This window comes from Meles meles, chromosome 14, assembly GCF_922984935.1.
Source record: "Meles meles chromosome 14, mMelMel3.1 paternal haplotype, whole genome shotgun sequence".
NCBI classification, from domain to species: Eukaryota; Metazoa; Chordata; class Mammalia; order Carnivora; family Mustelidae; genus Meles; species Meles meles.
In genome coordinates this window covers 73,748,259-73,770,207 of record NC_060079.1, presented here as the reverse complement: position 1 = coordinate 73,770,207, position 21,949 = coordinate 73,748,259, and the positions used below count along the sequence as shown (strand labels likewise).

General features: G+C 49.1%; 1 protein-coding gene across 8 annotated transcripts in view; it reads right to left on the bottom strand.

Moving 5' to 3' along the window:
- Positions 1–21,949, bottom strand: part of FARP1 (FERM, ARH/RhoGEF and pleckstrin domain protein 1) — a 280,772-nt gene that overhangs the window by 36,972 nt on the left and 221,851 nt on the right. For 7 of the 8 annotated variants that reach the window (XM_045978472.1, XM_045978471.1, XM_045978469.1 and 4 more), the window contains exons 13-16: positions 20,384–20,618; positions 7,077–7,264; positions 5,868–5,957; positions 4,650–4,783 (exon numbers count right to left, since the gene is read on the bottom strand). In XM_045978472.1, the coding sequence (XP_045834428.1) occupies positions 4,650–4,783; positions 5,868–5,957; positions 7,077–7,264; positions 20,384–20,618 (647 nt within the window). The remainder of the gene's footprint in view (positions 1–4,649; positions 4,784–5,867; positions 5,958–7,076; positions 7,265–20,383; positions 20,619–21,949) is intronic. The other variant, XM_045978468.1, reaches the window with a different exon arrangement.

Here is a 21,949-nt window from a genome sequence, read left to right as displayed (position 1 = left end):
CCTGCCAGGCATTGCTGGGCTGGAATTTGGGAAACTCTGTTCTGAAAGCCAAAGGTTATAAGTGGCTTTCTCCGAACGCCTTTGAACAGCCGAGTAGAACATTCTGACTTTCAAAAAAGAAAAGCATTCTGGATGTTTTCACAAGTCACCAAACCGGTTTCCTTGTTTCTGGAGACACAGATCCTGGGCTTTGGCCAGGATCGAACACTCTGTCCTCCCCTTGGGGGCGTTTCGTCAGAAGAATGCAGCATTTAGATAGCGACAGGTGAGTTTACTGAGCAAGGGGGTTCAGCCTCCTTGTGCAGGAAAGTATCCTGGTAATTCGTCTGCCCTAAGGCCTCCCATGGCAGATGCAACCACAGGGACAAGCTAACACAGAACAGCACAGGAAAAGCCTGCTGGCTGTCACTGCAGCGCCAAATTTGGGGGAATTTTAGGTGTGCGGTAAACTTAGGATCTTTTTTCCCCACTAACAACATTGAAAACACTATCACTGGGGGGCGCCTGGGTGGCTCCAAGCGTCTGCCTTCGCCTCTGGTCATGATCTCAGGGTCCTGGGATGGAGCCCCGCATCGGGCTCCCTGCTCAGCGGCGTGTCTGCGTCTGCCTCTCTCTCTGCCCCCCTCTACTTGTGCTGTCTCTGTTAAATAAATAAATAAAATCTTAACGTAAAATAGTGTCATTGAATAAAGTCTGGAGTTTGGCTGATGGCAACTCAGCCACAGGAGTTACTGAGTTCGGACAGAAGCAGCAGACATCGAGGGAAAGGCAGGCATGAAGGGTAATGCAGAAAACTCCTTTTTTTTTTTTTTAAAGATTTTATTTATTTATTTGACAGACACAAGTAGGCAGAGAAGCAGGCAGAGAGAGAGAAGGAAGCAGGCTCCCCGCTGAGCAGAGAGCCCGATGCGGGGTTCGATCCCAGGGCTCTGGGATCATGACCTGAGCCGAAGGCAGAGGCTTTAACCCACTGAGCCACCCAGGCGCCCTCAGAACACTCTTTCGTGGCAACTTTTCTCGAAATCTAAAACTATTTCAAAATAAAGTTAATGTAAAAAAAATGATCAGCTCCCCCTTCCCGGCCCCCGTGGATGGGGCAGAACTTGAAGCCCGTCCCAGGTACCCTCTCCTTTAGTCCACGGGACAGCTCTGCGAGCTGGGGACCACACTGTGCACGTGACAGCCGAGGCCTGGAGCTCTGCGACGGCTGCCGGCAGCTGGACGGAGACAGCTGGTGGTGTTCCCGTGAGTGTGGACCCAAGTCAGGACACAGCCGTCCCCGTCTGCACCAGCCAGCCGGGGGTTTCCCGTGCATGCGTGTACCTCTGCGCCTCCTTCTCTGCGGCCTGCCGGTCGGGACTGCGGTGTGAGCGCCTTCCTTAACAAACCTCCCCATGTTCTGCTTTTCTGAAATACATTCACTCCCGGGCTGCCTCTGCTGTGTAGGCACCAAGGGCCCAGAGGTCGTTCGAGACAGAACCTGCCAACGATGCCCGGGCGCCCACAAGGGACACGGCCCACTCACCCACGAGGGGGCCTGGCCCTCCTCCTCCTCCAAGCCTGCCTCCTGCCCCCAAGACCTCGAGCCCCACCACGGGCAGAGACTCACACTCGGACACCAGGCTCGCTCGCCCACTCACGCACCTGTGCGTGCACGCGTTCCCAGGAGCCATAACCAAAACGCAAAGCAAAGAATCCGAGAATCCTAGTTTGTCAGAGGAACTCCCTACCAGCGGCTCCAGAAAAGGAATTTCTCAGTCCCCTCAAGAAGTGCTTTAGAAGCACACGTTTCTGGGACTCCTTCCAATGTTCTCATTCAGCAGAGCTGCACCGCGACGGGGGGATCTATTTTTTTCGAAACTCACACCCCACCCCGGCCCCCAAGGTGACCTTGAGGCACTGGCCGGGTTTGGGGTTTCTCCTAATAGATAAATGCCTTCTAAAAACAGTCAGCCTCCGCTCAAGAAACCCCGGGCTGGAGGAGCTCACCGCCTCATAAGGCAGTCTCTCATGGCTAAGCGTCAGCGTTAGGAAATCCTTCTCTATATTTAGACCTAACGTGCCTCTTTGGAAACGTCCTGTATAAATTTCGTGCTCTGGTACAGTGAAGACGATGCTCACTCCCTTTTCCATGTGACCAGTTGAAAGAGAGCCAACGTGTATTCTACAATCTTCTCTCTTCTACGACAAATGCCCATGGTTCCAACACTTTTTTTTTTTTTAACGAAATGCATTCTCTTATTATCAAATGTAAAACTCAAAGTTCAAATGTGAAACTCAGAATTGGGCCCAGTGCGCTGAAGGAGCCCTGAGCCTTGAAGGTTTCATTTTTCATTCTCTGGCCTTCTCTGTGTCTAGGACACTCAGGACAAGGGTTCCTGCCCTTGGTGACACATCGGAATCACCTGGGAAGCTTCGGGAACCGCTGGTACTCAGGTCCTACCTCTCGGAGATTCCAACATAACCGGTCTGGGGTTCTGGCTGGTGATGGCGATTTTTGTTAAAGGTTCCAGGCGATTGGAAGGAGCAGCCAATGCTGTGAGCTAGAGACGGACGCCGGGTCCTTTCCACGTTCTTCTCTCGGCTCACACTCAAGTCACTCAGCCTTTCTGCCCGGAACCCCCTTGCCAAGCAGGTCTTCCTCACCACGCCCCTGAGGAAATGATTAGCTGAACTCAACAGCAGACTTCCCCACGGATTCCTGATAAACATCACCAGTCTGGTTTGGGTCCACAGTGGCAAGGACATGGTGTGCCCTTGAGCGGCGTTTCCACGATCTGTTCTCTCTCTGGCTTTGAGTCTTTTGCATGTAAAACATGAATAACGTTACAGATCTTTGAAAGAAACTCCACCGGAAATCCTCTGGGAAACATGGGATAGCAGCGACTTTTTAAGAATTGGCTCTTCTTTCACAGTTAAGGGCTGGATACTAAAAACTGAAGGTCACAGATAAATCCAAGAGTATGCCATTCAATCCTAACTTCTCTGTGGTGGCACGAGCTAGCTGAGGCCACCATGCTGGGCTGCCAGGGTCCCGTGGTGGCATTTCCTGTGTGCGACCTCCCCAACATTACAGAGGTCATCTGCCATCACTTAGGTGGACGGAAGTTGCTAGGCACTCAAGACGGTCTGAGCCTCCGGGACGACTTAAGACTGTTCAACACACATCTCATTGGCCACACAACGAACTGTGGCTTGGTTTCTCCAGAGCTCTTAGTTCTTCGACTCTCCTGTGAAAGCATCATCGAGCTCTGTAGGAATGTGAGGCAACATGACAGGGCAGAACGCAACCAAAAGCTTCCAAGTAAACTTTGGGAGGTAAAATCAGAAGTTAGAGCCTGTAGAATCTTTTTTTTCATTTTGACAAGTGGCCTTTCTCTTACATTCACACCACCAACCTAGAGTAAACCTCCCCAGTGGGGGTTCCCAATCTTGCCCCATTTTCAGTGAGGCCGTCACTCAGTCCTGGCCGCGCTCCCCTCCCTGGGGCCATCTTAGTCAAGCCTCCGGCCTCCTCCTCTTGCAGGGCGAGGACTGCCTGTGAATTGTCTTCAAGTACACACACAGCCCGCCTCCCAAGCACGTTCCCTTCACGAGACAGGAAAGCAGCCCCGCGGACCTGGTCAGCCGCCACTTGAATCCCATCGTCTGGGATCACCTGGGGCGAGACGACCTCAACCACTGCTCCCTCACACCCCGGGTCACTAAACGCCCTGAGAACACTTTAAAGCAAATTCTCCCCTACAGTGAGGACACAGTACGCCACGGCGCCACCTCTGCCCAAAACACAGAAGCCTCTTGCTATTTCCTTCTGGAATTTGTAAATGCATGTTTGGTAGATCGTCAACTCCCCGAGGGTCTACACAGATAACAGGCTTCAACAACAAAAAAAACACACCCGCAGGATTTTCTGTAAAGGTGCCATTTTAGGGAAGGGTGTACTGGACTTTGCCTCCCCCAGGACCGGAGTGTTTCCCGACTTCTAGCACCACGCTTTTCTTCCTCCCAGATTAATGTTTCTTCGGTATTAAAGGGACAGACTTAATGTTACTCTGAACCAATCTACTCGCCGACGTCTAGATCATTTGCAACCTTTTAATTCTAATATGGCTATGTCTTGTCAAGTCCTCTCCCGTTACAAATGCATCCTTAAGATTACTTCCCAGCAGTAGGATTTAAGGTGCAAGTGGGTGGTACGTGGGGCCCTATGTTTTGCTAAGCACTGAACACCGTGTCCTATAAATCTGAAAACCGTGTGAGACATACAGACGCTTCACACAGGACTGTAAGGCCAGCGCAGGGAACTACCGCCAATACCTGCAAAGTCCCGCCACATGCCTCTGCTCCTTAAAGCCCACATTGGCTTTCCAGAAGGAACTACCATCTTTATTTTGTGAGCTTCACTTACTCATGAGAAAACCCGTGTTCCGAAGAATTGTAAGCCAAAGGGAACAGAAATCCAGGATGACAGCTAACTGCACACAGAACTGAACTGAAAACCATCCTGAGGTCGGCTCACCTTAAGCCAGGTTCTTGCTTTTCTCTTTGGGCACAACAGCTGCGTACAAGGAACGACAGGAAAACAGGAGGGAGGGAGGAGAGAGGCGGGCGTGGGGACGCGTGTCGTTGTTAAACGTAATTGTGCTCACCACAGGGCTAGTCGCTGTTCGGTTTCCTTGAGAAAACTTGTATGAAATTTGTGCAAAGGTTCAAAATTCGAGAAAATGAGACTTTTCAAGGCTTCAGGCATGGCGTCCTCTTTGCTCACCGCGCTCTGAAACCACTGGAACAAAAAGAGGACACACACGGACATGTGAATGGTGGCCTGGAGGACACAGGGCTTTCTTGCTAAATCTGGGGGCACCTGGGAGCATGAGGGGCTCCCGGGCCTGACTGCTTTCCCCTTTTTCCATCAGCCGGGGTGAGAAGCCCCGAGCTCATTCTCAGGGCCGGCCACAACTTGTTACCAGTGGATTGCTGAGGTCAAGAGAAATCTCTGAATGGGGCAGCTACTTCCAATCAGGACTGGCATTTTGGCCAACTCACTGGGTCCCCACTCATTTAGACCACGGCACCCCCTCTGCTTTGATCCCATAGGAACATGGATCACTGCTCTTTTGTGAAAATGCTGAGCTCCAAGAAGACAGGACAAGCGAGAGAAGCCACTGCCTTCACACAGGTCCTCGTCCTGGGGCAAGGAGGCGGGGCTGTCCCCGCCCTCCCCTCCCCTCCCCTCCCCTCCCGGAAACCCAGCACCTGTTGGAGCACCTGCTTGGGCCACCCCCTCCCCCGCCCCCGGCCATTCACACCCTAGAGGCACAGAAGTCCCGCAATTCCCACTGGTCTCCGTAGGCCTCCGCAGTCTAGTTCTTTCCCAGAATCCGGGGATCCTAGATACCTGCAATGCTTTGAATTTCGTTCCAGGACTAAACAGAACTGATTAAAATAACTAAACACAGGCTTCTGGCAGATTTGCTGACTTGACTCCATTTCTTACCAAGGCTAAAACGAGGCTTCTGTTCACCTCTGGGGTCTCCCTCAAGCAGAAGGAGCTACATTTGATGCCCGGCAAAACACTGCTCTGCCCTGGGTGCCCCACGCAGGCAGAGAAAGGTTTCGTTTTAATTTTCTCCACGTTAGGAACTTCCTTCCTTTGCACTTGAAAATCACAACTGTAAAATTTTTTAATAGAGCATGTTCCAAATTAAATATACTATGACCGTCTAATTTCTATAACCCAGAACCAAATCCTTTTAATTGGATTCAGAGAGCCCAACATTTAATTAGATCCAGCTCCTCTCTGAAAGCTACATGGGTGTTGAGATAAATTATGTAACTGAACGCTCTTCGGGAAATGCGACACATACCGAGGTGATGACCTCAAGGTCCTTCAGATACGTCCTTTCGGTGGTGGATACCTCCTTAGCAATGAAGTATGCCTTGTCCGTTGGGAATCTCTGGAAAAACCCATAGGAGAGAGAAGACGTCATAATAATCTTTGAGCACAAGTCTCTAAGAGTGTCCTGATTAAAGCGATGCATGGCTCATTTTCCATCTCTTGTTCACGGGGTTCAGGTCTCAAGAAACTTACTGGTTCGCTTTTCTGTGTGAGAAGCTAGGAAAAGAGAATGGATTCCCATGATGGGGAAAAAGCCTGGGAACGTTTCCTTTCGCATAAAATCGCAGTCAAAGATCTCCAATGAGTACGTTCGTCACCGCGAAGGACTATTCATTCAAGATGGGGCATCGGAGGCTCTAACCAACTAGTAAAACATCAGAGCAATGCCGTCCTCCAGGGAAAGAGAGAGAAGCCGCAGCGGCCTTTGTGGGGAGCAGGGTCTGGTGGTGTCGGTGTATGGGAAATGGGAGTTTGAGTGTCCGTGGAAATACACAGTGGCTGAGCTAAGGGGACGAAGAGAAAGCAGCTGGTGACACCCCCGTGACTCGGTCCCCGGGAGTCCTTCACTTAGGTGAGCAAGCACCTGTCTGCAGTGAGTTGGCCACGGGCAATCCTGGCTGCTAGCCATCTTGCCTGATGCCATGAGAGTGTGTCCGTGTCCCCACCTTTGGGGATACACACGAGAGCACTGGCATCCGAGACTCGGGACCCCTGGACGCCCCTGTTTCCGGCAGCAGCACTGGAAACAGCCGAAAGGAGTGAGCGACCCAACTGTCCCGGAGGACAGATGCATAAGCACACTGTGCTCTACCCACACGACGGGATGGGACTCGACCTTAAAAGGGAAACTGTCCCACGCTACACTGTGGATGACCCTTGAGGACGTTGTGCCACGTGGAAGAAAGGTCAGACACAAAAGGACAGATAAGCAGTTGAATCCACAAAGACAAAAAGCAGGACGGTGACTGCCGGGGGCTGGGGGAAGGGGGTGGACGGAGATTTCCTGGTGAATGGGACAGGCTTGGTCTGGAACGATGACAAAGTTCTGGAGACGGAGAGTTAGACAACACTGTGAAGTTACTTCATGTCATCAGCAGTTAACATGGCAAGTATTACGTATACTAGTGCAGTTAAAAAAAAAAAAAAAGGCAACGCGTGAGCACGCGGGTCCCCACACCTTTCTCCGGCCTTCCTCCTCGTCGTCGGTGCGCGGGCACGCCTGGTCATTCAGCAGCGGGCTGACCAAGGGGGAGGCCTGCTTGGTGTCGGGGCTCAGGTTGGGAGACAAGATCACGCTGGCGGGCACAGCTCCTCCCTGGGAGTTGATGGACAGCTCTGAAAGGTGAGGGCTACCAGTCAGGGAGCCTATTTGGGGATGAGAAGTATTAGAGAAAAAAAAGAAAAAAGTAATTCCTTCTGGGACGGGATCGCTGCTTTCCATTTTCCCCCAGATCAAATCTTCAGAACCTTGACTACCATTCTGCACATCGAATGCACTCCACGATTTTCAAGTTTTTCTGTGAGTTACAGCTGCCTTCATACTGAAAATACCGTAGTATGAATGAGTCAGTGGAGCCAGAGTTCTGTGATTAATAAGGCGGAGAACTCTGCTCGGGGAATGTTTAGAAGCCTGGTGGATCCCCAAACGGGATCTTCAGCTCTTTACTACTGCCCGAGCTGCTACGAATTATTCCAGAAAGACAGTGTCTCTACCACCAGGAGACATGAGAAAGGACTAGAAAAATAGAGCTATTCTAAAAGGAAACTAAATGGCTGATGTACTGGGACAGACTATGCCTTGGAAACAACGGGCCGCAGCAAAGGAAAGGACGAGCAGCTAACTCCCCATTCTACCAAGAACAGAAGCAAGCTTGTTATACCTGGTGACGGCATTCCGGGTCTCTCTCACTGTTTGGGACACAAACACTAGCACCACATGCAAAGCTGGAGGTCATTACATTATCACAATTCCCCTTGATGAGTCAAAAAGTGACAGGTCATTAATGATTCCTCTGCAAAGGATACATTAAATAATAGGAAAATGTATCATTACCCATTATACGTCAGCCAAAGGAGAGGGTGTTCACGTGCAACGTTTCGCCAACAGAATTTTATGAGTCTCCAAACCTCAACCCATTGAAGCCAACCGGGACGTTTCAGAAAGACACTCGACCTGCGTGTTTCCACCTATCGCATTTGTTAATTCTAACACAGGTTTGCTAGGGCTAGCGCGAGGGTCGACGAAATTCAAGGGGCCTGCAGGGCCGTCTGTCTGTTACCATTCTAAGGAAAGACGATGTAAAAACGCTTTCTCATTTTCCAAAATGCGGTTTCAGCTCAGGGCTATTCTGCACACTGACAAGGACCTCGGAGAGGAGGTGAAGTGCCGTTTTCTGGGCCTACCCCGTTTTCTTGACAGCTATCCTCTCCCTCTGGATTCATCCATATCCACTTTGAAATTACAAGATGGGATGGCCTAGAATGGAGGGTAGTGAACTTGATAACACAGTAGGAATGAACCAACCAGGAAAAACCACCAGCCCCCGCCCCATCCCAGCCGGACCAGCCAGGGGTGTCGCCAGCACGCGCGGGGAAAGCCAGCATGCCCAGAACAGCAAAAAAGCAGACGGGCCGCTACAGGACCACGCGTCAGGGCAACAGTCCCCGGAGAACGAGACTTGAAGACGTGAGCGAGATTAAAGAAGTCTGCGCCTTAAAAATCCCTCCGTGGAAATCCTGGCATTTTTAACACGCAGCACTGTTAGACAAAGACCCGCGCACCCCACACTCCACCAGCCCCAGCGGAACCCGGAGAAAAAGGCCAGAAATTGCTTCACAAATGTCAATTTTATTGACACGAGTGCACAACCGAATACAATGATTTCGAAAGTACTGGAACTTGTCAAATAGAATAGTGACAACAATTAGAACCGCAAATGTTTCAAGGGTCTACGCTATTCTCTTTCAGGAAAAAAAAAAAAAAAAAGGTCACAAAAAGGAAAAGTGTCATCGCTACAAATAGGAAATAGGAAAGAGAAATTCTGGCAGTCTGGCGATCCAAACATTTCATGCATTTGTGAGTCATTGTATCCGAGCAGCTTTTTGATCTGTCCACCGTGATCCGGCAAGATGGGGGCGGGGCTTACCTTCAGCTCTCACACTGTGCGTGAGGTCAGGTGAGGCAGTTCTAAGTGAGAGCATGCGGGGCCTCGGTTTTGCAGGGATGTGCAGCAGAAAAAGCACTCACGTCATCCGTGAGAGTTGGAGCCAAGAATAAAAAGCAGTTAGAGAAGGCTGGCTTGGAGGAGGAGAGGGGGTGGGGGTGGGGAGGACAGTACCAATCAGGCCCTGGACAGCATCCAGCAGCAGGCAAAATCCACCTGCTCCACTGGGAGGGAGAAAATGCGGGGGACCCCCCATCAAACACAGGCACTTCTACCCTCCAAAGGTCAAAAGCTATTGCCCTGGTGAAGTCCCCCTGGGGACACTTCTAATTTAGTAGACTGAAAGCATGAGAAGACAGACCAGGGTTCCAGGAGATGTCTGTCCTGCCGAGAGGGCAGGGCACATTTCAAAGAAAAGGGCCATCTAGAAGCATCTACACTGGACCACGTCAGAGACAGGATTCAGAAAACGGGATAATGGCAGTGAACTTCATGACAACCCGTATTCCTAGGTTGAGGAAAGGACAGCCCCGGGTCAGCCACAGGTTGCTGGGGGACAACCTGCCATGCTCTCACGTAGCCCAGAGAGGTGGGTGACCGGCACCTTTACAAGTGCAACACAGACTCAGGGAACAACCAAAATTAGGGTCGTCCACTTCCGTTTCCGGAGCGGCTCCTTCCGCTAGCTGTGTGTCTACTCCTAGGGCCCCAGACAGGAAGGCTGATGGGTGTATTTAACAGCGGGACCAATAAATCAATAAATACCAAGCAGCCCGGTCTAGAAATCTGTCCACAAGTCTATAGAAGGGGAAGGTCCAAACTCTGAAGTTCAAGTTTGCTCGTGTGAGCTGAGACCACGGAGAGTAGCCGTCTCTTCCCCTTGCAAGCGCAATTATTTGAGACTCTGAAAATTTATAGGTGACGTGGTCCAAACCCAACTATGCAGCTCACGGACCATTCAGCAATCCGTCAGATATGCTGATGAGGGTAACCGGAAGAATTTGGCAGCTTGATGAGAAATTAAAACGCTCTTTGGACTGAGCATATTCAAAGTGGTGTCCACGTAGGGTCCACCCCTGGGCAGGTGGGAAGAGATGGGTCTTTAAGTCAGTGTCTACGCTACAGTTACTTGAACTACATGTCCATGTAACCAATTTTCACTGAAGTAGTCCATCCCACAAACAGGGCTGCTCTGTATGAGAAAACCTGCCCGCTTACCTACCTAGCTTATCAAGCCTGTTCAAATCATGAAGCTGGTTACCTGCTTTGAAGGCACAGCCCCAGGGGATGAGAAAAAGAAACTGTGACTAATGTTCTCGGCTACTCAGTGAACTCGTTCATGCCTGGGTACTTTTTTATTTATTTATTTATTTATTTTTTCCTTCCCCTCCATGACAAACTGACACAAGTAATTTCTTTCAGGGATGGGCTCTAGGTAAATAATTTGGGGGGATCTTTTGAGAAAGCACCTGGATATTAAGGCAACAGGTGGAAAGAAGCTTCAAGACCTTAGAAAAAGATCAGGTATACTCCAAAAATCTAGAAGCTTCGGATTCTCCTAAAAATTACTTTTTCCTATTTCCAGAAACTGCCCTGCATTTTGTTTCCAGTCGTAACTCTCCAACCCTCCACCTCTTTCAAATGATTTCATGACCCCAACACAGCCCCCCCCTTCCCTGCCATTAACCAGTATCAAGAGGGCTGAGTTTATGCTACCCCCGTGGACTGGAAATGCCATCATCGATACTGCTCTCAAGAGAGGCATTTCTGGCAACTGCTTTAAAAAATCCTTTTAAATGTACACATTCTCGTGGCACAAACAATTATGGAACTTCAGATTAGCACGGCTGTATTTACAGATTCATTTTTCACCTAGCTGAAAAACTGACTTAGCTTCTCTATCTTTTCAATGTAAAATACATTCACACTTACTCGCTCCTGGCTTTTCTGGGGAAGCCCTGCAGTATCACCCGACTACAGTATCTCTGGACCAGCCCCTTTTCAGAGGTACATCAACAGCGGGAAGATGGTTTATGACCATCGAGCCAAACTAAATGCTCACCTCCCCGCTTTTTGGGATTGGGCACAGCTGCATGGTAACCTCCTCTGATTGTATTAAGGCGTAAGAACAGACTCACACATGTCTGGAAAAAGAGAATTTCCACTCTATTTTCCAAGTCATAGAAGATGGCATTTGGAAAACTTAGTTGTACCTGTCCTCTGTTTTAAATTGGTAGTTCCGTTGGTAATCTTGGTTTTAATTAGCTAAGTTGTTTTTCCTGTTAAGTGTTTAGAAAACCTGGTAATCATTTTAAAAATAGTAACCCAGAGCAGGTCTGATAGATACTCGAATATTTGAGAATACTGATTTCTTTCTAAATTCCTCTTTTCAAAATTTAATAAGTACAATTAGAACAGGATGCTGATTAGTCATCATTCCCCCCCAAAGTTACCTGGGCAAGCCTCTAGATTCCACTCAACTATCATGATTTGTCTCCTGGCATTTGGTTCTCAAACAAGAGATTTTATCTCTACATACCCAGAATCTGTTCCAAAGGCACATGTAGGAAATTCATTACAGATGTAGGTTTTCATGGATCTTTAAAAAGGCTCTTTTTGAATCCATCATCTCCTTCTAAAAAAAGAGTACAATGAACTCTCCCTGGAGATCGTCTGTATTTGAAAGCCAGTTATCAAAAATGGTCAGTATTGGGCTGAAAAAGGGTAATATCCCAAATGGACAGGATGCAGTCGTGTGATAAGTCAGGTGGGTGTCCACCCCAAGGGAATATGTGAAAAAAGCTGACAATGCTTTGTGAAAATTATAAGGTGTCACGAGAAAAACTAGTTCACGGAATTAGCAATCCCGGTGGTGCTGTCCTTTTCTTGATAACGGAGGGTGTCAAGGGTAATGCGTGTACGTGCCTCTTATTCTCAGACCAAGGTCCTTTAAACAAAGCTTTACAAGCAGCTAAGCATTAGCTTCAATGTTCATCACCCAGCAACTCAGAAAAGCAACCACAGTGCAACGTGCCTCAGAAAAACAGAGACATGCCTACGGATGGAGCAATGGCAGAGAATGTTCTAGTGTGCTTTCACTTGCGGAGAAAAGAGAAAGGAGAGTTTCTCTTTGTTCACACATGGTGGTGGTGGCGGTGTTGGGGGCAGTGTTTGGGTGGGGGAACACGGTGTTTCGTACCAATGAAAAATACCATCTTGTACTCAGGACAACGCTTTAGCCGTCAGTGGGAAAGAGCAGTTACAATGGACAGTTTTTACAGCAAGATACCTGTTAGGACAAGTAAAAGCCTCTTGAGTCTGGATTAACAAGAGATATTAATATCGTGCATACACGGTTACAGGAGTTTGGCTTTCCATGCTCAGAGAATCCCCAAGCTCATAGTGACCGCAGAAGCCAGCACCCTTCCCGGGGATATAAATCATGCTTTACAGGGATGCCGCACTCCTAGACCGTGGAGAGGGGAGGAAACCAGAAGTATCTGTGACAGCCTACATTCTGGGGACGCATCAGAACTACTAACAGTTTATTTATTATCCATGAGGAGCCAAGTGGGGCTGAGTGAGCTGGGCGTGGTCTCCTCTGTGTTCCCACCAGCCCCTGCACCCGCCGAGACAAGCGCCCAGCTATAGACGCCAACTGTGGAGAGTGTTCTACCCCCATCTGAGTGGCAGGTCCCTATCAAAACAGGAAGCCAGCCCTTTGGTTAGATGTCCGAGCTCCCCTATGCAAGCTGTGGCCACAGATACACTCTTGTTTCCATGAGACCCTCTCCCCTTACTACAGTGATCCTGCTCGCTTCCAAAGACCACCCCCCTACCCCACCCAGTGCACACACAGTACAAAGTGCAGGCTCCTTAGAAGACGACATCAGACAAGGGAAGTCTTCCGTTCGCCTTCTAGCCCGCGCCCTCAGTGACATGGGGTAGCACCCCGGCATGCCTCCGTGTTAAAGCTTGCTGTTTAGAGAACAGGATCACTGTAATTCTAGAGGAAACAGGTATTCCAAGTACAAATTGGTATTCAGCAGTGTTAAAAAAAAAAAAAAAAAAGACATCAGACAGTGCTCCAACAATGCAGGGAACAGAGGGTACACCATGCTCTGAGGATAAAGACAGAACACCGGGGGCGGGGGAGGGGGGCTTTTTCCCTCCCAGGTAGGTACATGCTGACAGACAGTGCATACAATGGAACAACAGAAAATGTTTCCCCAAATTTATTAAACAAATGACAAAAATGAGAATGAAGTCCCCAGCCTTTTCTATTGTAAAATTTGGCGTATTAGACATTTTTAATAAAATATTTTATCTCTAGTATTAAATATACACACAGAAAGGACAGAAGGGAACTGGATTAATCATATAGGCCAAGCTTGTGAGACTGGGTTAGTCAGGTGTTCACGGCAACTTTCCACGCAGAAGGGGGTGGTGAGCGGGAGGGACTGGGCCAGTCGGGCTTTGAGGTGTGTGTGGGGAGAGTAGCAGGTATGTGGTCTGCACTAAAGAAGGCCTGTCTTCGGTTGTTCTGTACATTGCTGAGGGCAAAATGACAAATTCTTTACTTCCCACCAAGGAACTTGGGAGACCCAGGGGGAAAAGGACCGTTAGCCTAGTTTCATGAGCCAGAAAGTTTGTGGGTAACGACACACCAATCATATCACTGTGGGCTCCAGAAGGAACCTTCTCCTGTTTCCTATTTGAGAGCCAGTAAACAGCCCAAACTCGTAAGAGAGCAGAAAACTGCTTGTAGACTCCCTCCCTACCGCCTCCATCTCTTACTTAAAAGTGGAATGAGTGGATCCCTGCCTGATGTTTTTTACTAAGTGCGCACGCATGCGCACACACACGGTCCTCACTCGCGCCCCCGGCTTAGGCTGTGTTTGGCAACGATCTGCCATCACCCTTCGATATTCTGCAACTGCTACGCCACAAGCCCGTGGATCTTTGGGTGCCCTTCCCGTGACGGCCTCTGGGGCACCAGCTCTCGGCTACACACGTGGATCAGATGTCCCATGTCAACAGCTGACTTTTAATCCTCCCTGCTTTCAGATACGAATCCACCCCGAGACATTCCAGAGTAACCTGATCTAGAACCCATGCAAAGACCCAGAGGAGGTGCCTTCCCCCAGGAACAACACGGGAGGCCGAAGAAATGCCCGTGTCTCCAGGAGAAGCTAAGGTCAGCCTACACCGACATGATTCTGGACAAATCAGTCAATTCAGTTCTGAAAGCTTTCAGGAAAAGATTTTCTCACTTCTTCCCCAGGTCCCTCCAGTGATGCTGAATTGCTTTCATGGGAAGATAAGAAATGTTCCTCATGCTAGAAAGGTCATTTACGTTTCTTGGAATGATGTACTGTTTCCTCCCTTTTTTTGGGGGGGGGGGCTCAAAACAAGATTCCACCCACCACCTCCTAAACAGATAAAATGGCATACAAGTGAGCATCTGCAACTCCTGTTTGGAATTACTTGGAAATCTCTAGGTTATTTGAGGAAATAGTAAGAAACCCTTTTCAACGATGGCTCTAAGCAACCATCATAACAACCAGATCCCGACAACATAATGCCAAATCATGGAGTTGGGTTTTTTTTTCCTTCTTTTTTTTTTTTAAAAAAAAACAAGAACAGAACAGCTTCTTATTAAAGTGGCATGCTTATTTTGATCTAAAAGTCAGTGGCTTCCTTTTAAAAACCAGCGAGTGGAGTTAGAGGTCTGCACGAGTGTACACCAGGGAGCCCACTCTCCTGCATTGTTTCACACAACTTGACTGAAACAGACGGGATGAAACTAACAAAGAAAAAGCAGCAGCGCCAGTAAATCGTCTCAGGACACCAGAGTCTCGTTTGTTCATCACTTACTGCTCTCAGAGTTCATAACAAGCACTTCTCCTCCCATGTGCTCTCACAGATGTGCTGAACACGGCTGAGTGTGAAACTCATCAGACAGTCACCAGTGGTGGATTTTTCTGAAATGGTCACTCCTTTCAGGCTCAACAGAGACTTACTCCCTCTGGCAGCGATGGCAGAGAAAGATTCCGCTGCAGCTTGATTTATAAAATCTGCAGCAACCGACTCATCCCGTGAAACCAGAGAAAGGTCCGCTAGCTCTCGAGTGACTCCGCTCCTATCAGAGAAGGAAGGCTTATGGCCTCCGAGAGACAGAAGATCCAGAAAACAGAGCCTTTCTTAGGAATGCAATTCTGAGGTCTCTCTAAATTCTTGCCGAGACGAAAGAGTGATTAAAACAGAATAAATTCAAAATAAGCCCAACGATGAAGAGGGCCCCCAAGTTTCTTAATTTAAGGCTGGACCAATCACTGACTCATGACAGCAACCGCACCAAACTCATTCTGTGCTGAATACGGAGTAACATTTTAAGTGGAAAAAGTTGATGGAACGGAGGTGAACACGATTACAGATACGAAAAAGGAAGCTGTACGCATATGCGCAAGTTTTAACAGAATTTAAAAGACAGTTTAATCTCATTAATTTTTCCTTCTTTTAGATACTGCTTCACAGCACAATCAAAGGGCTTCCAAGGCTAGGATGCAAGCTGAGTTTCTGATTCAGCAGAGGACAGGCTGGATTTTGCATACGTGGTGCAGATTTCAAGAGGCTCAGGCTGTATTTTAGTTTTGCAGGCCTGGCTTTTTTTTTTTTTTTTTTTTTTAAAGCATTGCTGGGTTTGAAATCTTCAAAGAAGCTCTTGAGAATAAAATCAAAATCATTCACATTTCAAGTGCTGGCCACGTGGCAAAATTGGGAGCTAAGTCTGTGAGAAATCCCCAAATATGAGTCACATATGTGGGGAAGAATCTGGCCCACAGAATTCCTTTAATTAAATGCCTGTCTAATAAAATATCGTCAATGGCATACAGATGCCTGTCAAAGGAGCTGGAGCAGTTCACTTTAAGTTCCGGAACCCATTAAATGCATTTCTTCATGCTAAAAGAATTTCTTGCATTTTATTTTGCCCTGAAAAACAGCAACAGAAAAATCAACCACGCGAGGGGCTACAATTTGCACACTCTGAAATACCATCTCACAAAAGATACGGATGCAAGGGGGCCCTGGAGGAGGCCTGGTGGCAGGAAGGTATGTTTCTCTAGATGGTTTGTCTTCTATCCGAGGCCTTAAGGTTTCCTATTTCATGGAGCAGCTATTACCCAAAGACCTGGGCTCCTTATTGATTCAGGAGTCCTCTGCACTAGCTGTTGTCTTAGAAACACAGACAGACGGGTCTTGGGAAACCCTCTGGAAACTAGAATGAATCCACAGGTCACTTGTCCACACCCAACCCCATCGCTTTGCTACATCCTGGGTTCAACTTTGTCACACACGTGTCCTTCGCTGCTACACCATGTGGCTCCGGAGGCCATGTTAAGACCTGGGGAACCAGGGGCGCCCAAAAGGTAGAAGGTGGGAGGCTGTGGGTTTTCCCTGACCTCTGCACGGAGAGAGACCACATCTCCTGCGCGAGCTGGCTCTGCCGGGCTCCAAGAATGCTTAGAAGTACCCCCCGACCCATGCTTAAAATCTTTATTTGTGCAGAGCAAGCTCCCCCAGAGGCAATTAGTGGATATTTTCAGCACTTTAGGCTACGTGGCTTTTGAACAAACCATAACCCTTCTCTGTTAAGCACCATTAATCACATCAGGATTGCTGCTTTCATAAATACTGGCCCAGAAGCAGAAATGGAGTCGCTTGGCTGGTACGAAATAAACCAGAGGAAAACTTGATGAGCTACCCTAAGATGGGAACGTCCGTCAACACGGAACTGAGTATACTACCATTGATCAGCTGTTTTAAAAACATTTCACATAAAAACAAACAGACAAAAATCACTCCTTTAAGCAAAAAGCAAAACAAAATAATTACTGGAGCGTGTTTTGCTTTGGAGGTTTACATTTGCTGATTCGCACTGTATGCTGGGTAGGTTAATACCCACTGCTCATTCACACTTCATCAGCAGGCTGCGGTGTAATTAGAGGTAAAAAGAAAAGTCATCTGAACAAATCACCTTCACAAATAAACCACAGGGTTCCAAAGGGGACTCTGCTTAACTCACAGGGGACTACATTTTTATACAGCAGATCGACATCTTTTTCTAAGTCCAGAACAGAATACGCAAGAACACGTTATATAAGTGCAAAAACCCCACAAGAGAAAGAGCAACGCCTCCTACGCATTATGGACTGAAACTGTCTTCAGTCAGGTCTCCATGATCCCTGGTCTCCACATCTGATTTTAATTATTAATCTGAACAAGAGTCTCCAAAATTAAAGTACTGAATCAAAAACGTCCTATTGTACCAAGAGGTCACACAGACTAGAGCTGAAGGGCTACGGGCCAAGGTTCTAGTTCCGCTTCCTCATGCAGTAGCTGTATGACTAGGCGAAGTGTCTTGACTTCAACAGGACAAGGTTTATCATCCACAAAATGAAGGTTTCCCCTAGACGATCTCTAAGGTCCCTTCTAGTTCTAAAGTTCCGTGACTCTGTTAAATATAGAGATCTAAAGCAAGACATCAATAGACTACTTCAATGGACATCTTTTAAACCATCCAACAACCAGTTTGATTCATCAATCATGCACTGAATCAAAGGATTAGGAAAATAAGACAAGAAAAAAAAGTTTGTATAAAAATGGATTACGTTTTCGGCATCTTCAAAACCAACTTGTCAACATTCGTGTGGACAGATAATCATTTGGGAGCCGCGAGGTCAGTCGATATGTCTATTTGTCACATACGGCTGCCAATTTCTTCCCTGCTTCCTGAGTACGTGGAGCCCTTCCCTCGTCGTCACGCCACATGCAGGAGTTTAGTGAGGTGGTCGGCATGGTGACGCGCCAGGGGTATATCACTGTTAAAACTCTTTTCAGTTATCTGGTAGTTAGGATCTAAAAATCTGATTCTACAACTCACCTTTTTTTTTTTTTTGAAAAAGTACTAAAGACTGCAAAGTACCAAGTAACAGGCATTAATTACTGAAAAGTATTTCACTGATGATGCTTTCCTTACTCTGCAAGCAAGTCAGAAATTTACCTGTCAGCTTCAACACAGGCCACTAGATTCTAGAAGGCAACTGTGTCGGGCTGAGGAGTGACCCAGACTGCCCAGCAGAACCATCTGGGGAACCCAAGTGGCACCCCAGACCAATTAGATAAAAATGTCTAGGGTCAGGGCCCAGGCATCACTGGTTTTTAAAATGTCCCAGGTGATTCCCTTGTGCGGCTGGGGCCGAGAAACAAGCATGATAAAACCAGGTTCTTTGATCTAAGATGCAGGAATGCTGAGTGAAAGGCACTGGCAGAAGTGGGCAAGATTTAAGAAGAAATCAGACCTCTCACTACATACACTTCTTTTCCTGCACATGGAAACTTCTAGAAGTCACTGTTTCCAAGAGAAGACCCTGTTCACCCAAGTGTGAACGTTAAGAATGTACATAATAACCAGCCAAGAGGCAGCAATACTGAAAAACGGTCCTCTCTCTGCTGCACGTGTGTCAAAGGCAGGCCTTTAGTGCCTCCTGCAAGGTCTGACTTTCCCCTGCATCGCCCCTCAACCGCATTTGTGTTTCAGTTTGAAATTCTGACAGCCAGCTATAGCTTAAAACATAGCTAACAGTTTGACCGACTGATACAAATCGCAGCCAAAGCAGCAAACCCTTATAAATCACCTGACATCCTTTACATTATTTCAGAGGAAGTCTGGAGAGAAGAAAGACTCTTCTCATTAAAATGTTCATTATTCTTGACGGAGATTTCACCCACACTTAAATCTTAGCCAGCAATCAACTTACAAACGGGCCTGAATTATGTCAATTCCTCACTTTCTGAGGCTCCAAAAAAGCTCCAAAAAGCAGCACCTCCTCTTAAAGGGGGGCGGGGGGAGTAAAACCAACACCTTCCCTGGGATCGCAATGATAGTTCAGTCTGAACATTCAATCGATAGGAGCGGATCTGCACACAAACTCAATACACACAGAAGATTTCCAGATAAATAAACGCCCTATACACATGATCAGAATCATAAGAATGAGTCTCTTCCTTGCCTTCAACCAGAAAGATAGACAAGCTCCTGGTAACTTGTCATCATGTCTTACTATTTATCTTGTCCACTTTTTTTTTTTTTTTGGGGAAAGCAAGACCACTATGCCAAGTTTCCTTTTTCTTTAAGATTTTAGAGTTAGGCATACCCTATCCAAACAGGGCTGTCCAAAACTTCCTCCAACAAACATTGATTAAAGATTAATGAGTCCCTAGGACAGATCATCTCCACTGGAACCCTGGACTCAGGACTCCAGGTTCCCAACTCTTGAAGCCTGGCCCTCCTCCTCGGCCTCCTCGGCCTCCTCACTCACGCGCAGGCCACCCACCTGCTCCGGACTTCTCCGCATGGAAGGGGAGCCCAGCACCGCTGGGTTGCCAAATGTGAGTGGCTGCCTCAAAGGGATCCCCATCTCAGAGTCCGAATCACTGGATTCAGTCCCGCTGCTGGTGGAGCCCTCGGTCACGTGCAGGGGTGCCCGCGGGCCCGCCAGGCCGCCGGCACATGCTGACCGCATGGCGGGGGTCTTTGGGGTCGGACCCACGAAAGGTGCACCATTAGCCAGCATTCTACCTCCCGAGGCGGCCAGGCTGGCCAGTCCTCCCTTTTCGTGGCCATCAAGCCCATCCAGTGCCTGTGGGGTTGTCGCCACCTGGCTAAGGATGAGCGGGTCGGTCTCTGACTTGTTGTATCTACTGGGAAGACTCCGTAAGTATGGCCTCTGCAGGACGGGGGACGAGCTCTCGGAAAGAGGGCCCTGGCTCGGGAGAGCATCTTCTCCCGTCCTTTCCCCTCTCGGGTCATGCCCATTTTCGGAGACATAGCCCTGAGACCCAGTCCGGTCCCAACTCATATTCGGACTCGACTGTCTGCTAGCGGGGGACAGCGGGGTGGCTGGGCTACTGCGACCGTCCGAGCCCCTGAACAGCTCATCTATCAGGGAGCTATGTCTCGGGAGTCGGGGGCTCCCGCTCATATCAAAGGTGAGGTCTGCGGAATCATCATCGAGGAACTCTCTGGAAGGAGGCCGGGAGGACTTCATGGAGGGAGGGGAAGCCCTGAGCCTAGCCTCGGTCCGCCTCTCATCCCTGGAGAGCAGGTAAACCCCACTGGTCAAATCACCCTCATAATTGTCATTTGTTTGGGACTGGGACGTTTGCTCCCTGAGCAGGTCGGACTCGCTATCTACGTCACTGCAGTCAATGAAAGGAATGGAAGTGCTGCTGCCGCGGGCAGCCCTGGATGCTGGACCTGTGCTCGGCTGCGGGGGCTGAGCTTTACTCTGCTGGGTCCTATCCGTAACGACCTCCTCCTCTTCGTCGGCCGCCGCCCGCGCGGCTCCGTCCGCCTTCCCGCCGCCCGCGGGGCTCTGGGGAGGCGCGGGGCTCCGGCGCGGCTCTTCGGCCGGGGCGCTGGGCTCCTCTTCCTGCGGGCCGCCGGCGGGCTCCGCGCCTTCTCGTGGAGGCAGGCTGGCACTCTGCTGCGCCTGCGCGGGGCGGGGCGAGAGAGGGAGGGCGGGGTCAGAGGCTACCTTAGTAACACCCGGTAGGCTTGGAGCAGAGCAGGTAAGGGACTGCCAGGGACCGCCAAGTAAAGGCTGTGGGTCCGCGCTGCTCAAACAAAACACCGCCCATGAGCAGGCCCTCTGGACTGCATAGGGTCGGCGTCCAGAAGGTTCTCGCTGCATGTGGATGCTGACGGTGCAGGGCCTCCAGCAGCACAGGTGGGCCAATGCCTGTCTGCTCTCTAGGGCCCCCGGGCTCATTCTGGGTTTCCAGTTTCCGCAGACAGAGAGAGTCCTTGCAACCCACAGGGGGCTTCCCAAGAAAGGGCGGGTGGGGAGAGGAAGAAAACACATGGTGGACCACCCCCCCACACACACCCTCCCCAGAAAGGCAAATTGACGTGGATTTCAGACAAATGACAAAAACCTTCTTTGTTTATACTTCCAAGGGAAGAACAGACAGGTTAGGCACTCTTTTTAGACGTGCCTACAAAGTTGGCATTCTCTCCTAGAGAAAACCCCGAAAACACACCCAGAGGCCAATTCTGGACAAAATGAGCTTTCACGATCCTCGGGGCAAGAGTGATAATGTCCCTTAGTGCCAACTGTGGTCACTGCGCTGTAACAGGAGTCCTGGGAACTCTCCACCCAGTCTGGTGCCAACAAAGGGTTCTGACCTTGGCCCTGACCGGGAGCTACACCCAGCAGGTGCAAAGGAGGTCCCGGTGTCTTCACACAACCACACCCATTTAGCTGGATGGCGGGCTCCACTCTACTGGTTCCCGTGGGTGGTTCCACTCCTAAGCTGAGTTCAGGCCAACAGAGAAAACGTCTCCATGGCAAAAAGCACAGCATGGAAGACAGGAAATGACCTGAAAAAGGGCCCGCTCCAGGGTACGCTGAGCCCAGGCTGGGCTGCACAGAGCCTGGGTCTGCTCAAAGCCAGGGAACACACACAACTATACTCTTCTCTACAAATAGAAACCCTAAAGGTGGGGGCGCCTGGGTGGCTCGGTGGGTTAAGGCCTCTGCCTTCAGCTCGGGTCATGATCTCAGGGTCCTGGGATGGAGCCCTGCATTGGGCTCTCTGCTCAACAGGGAGCCTGCTTCCCTTCCTCTCTCTCTGCCTGCTTCTCTGTCTATTTGTGATCTCTGTCTGTCAAGTAAATGAATAAAATCTTAAAAAAAAAAAAAAGAAAGAAAAAAGAAACCCTAAAGGTGCAGGGCAAATAACTCAGAAACATACTGTGAAACGCAGTAGTTAACAAAGTGCGGTGAAACAAAATGAAACACAAAGCCCCACAGTTGTAATA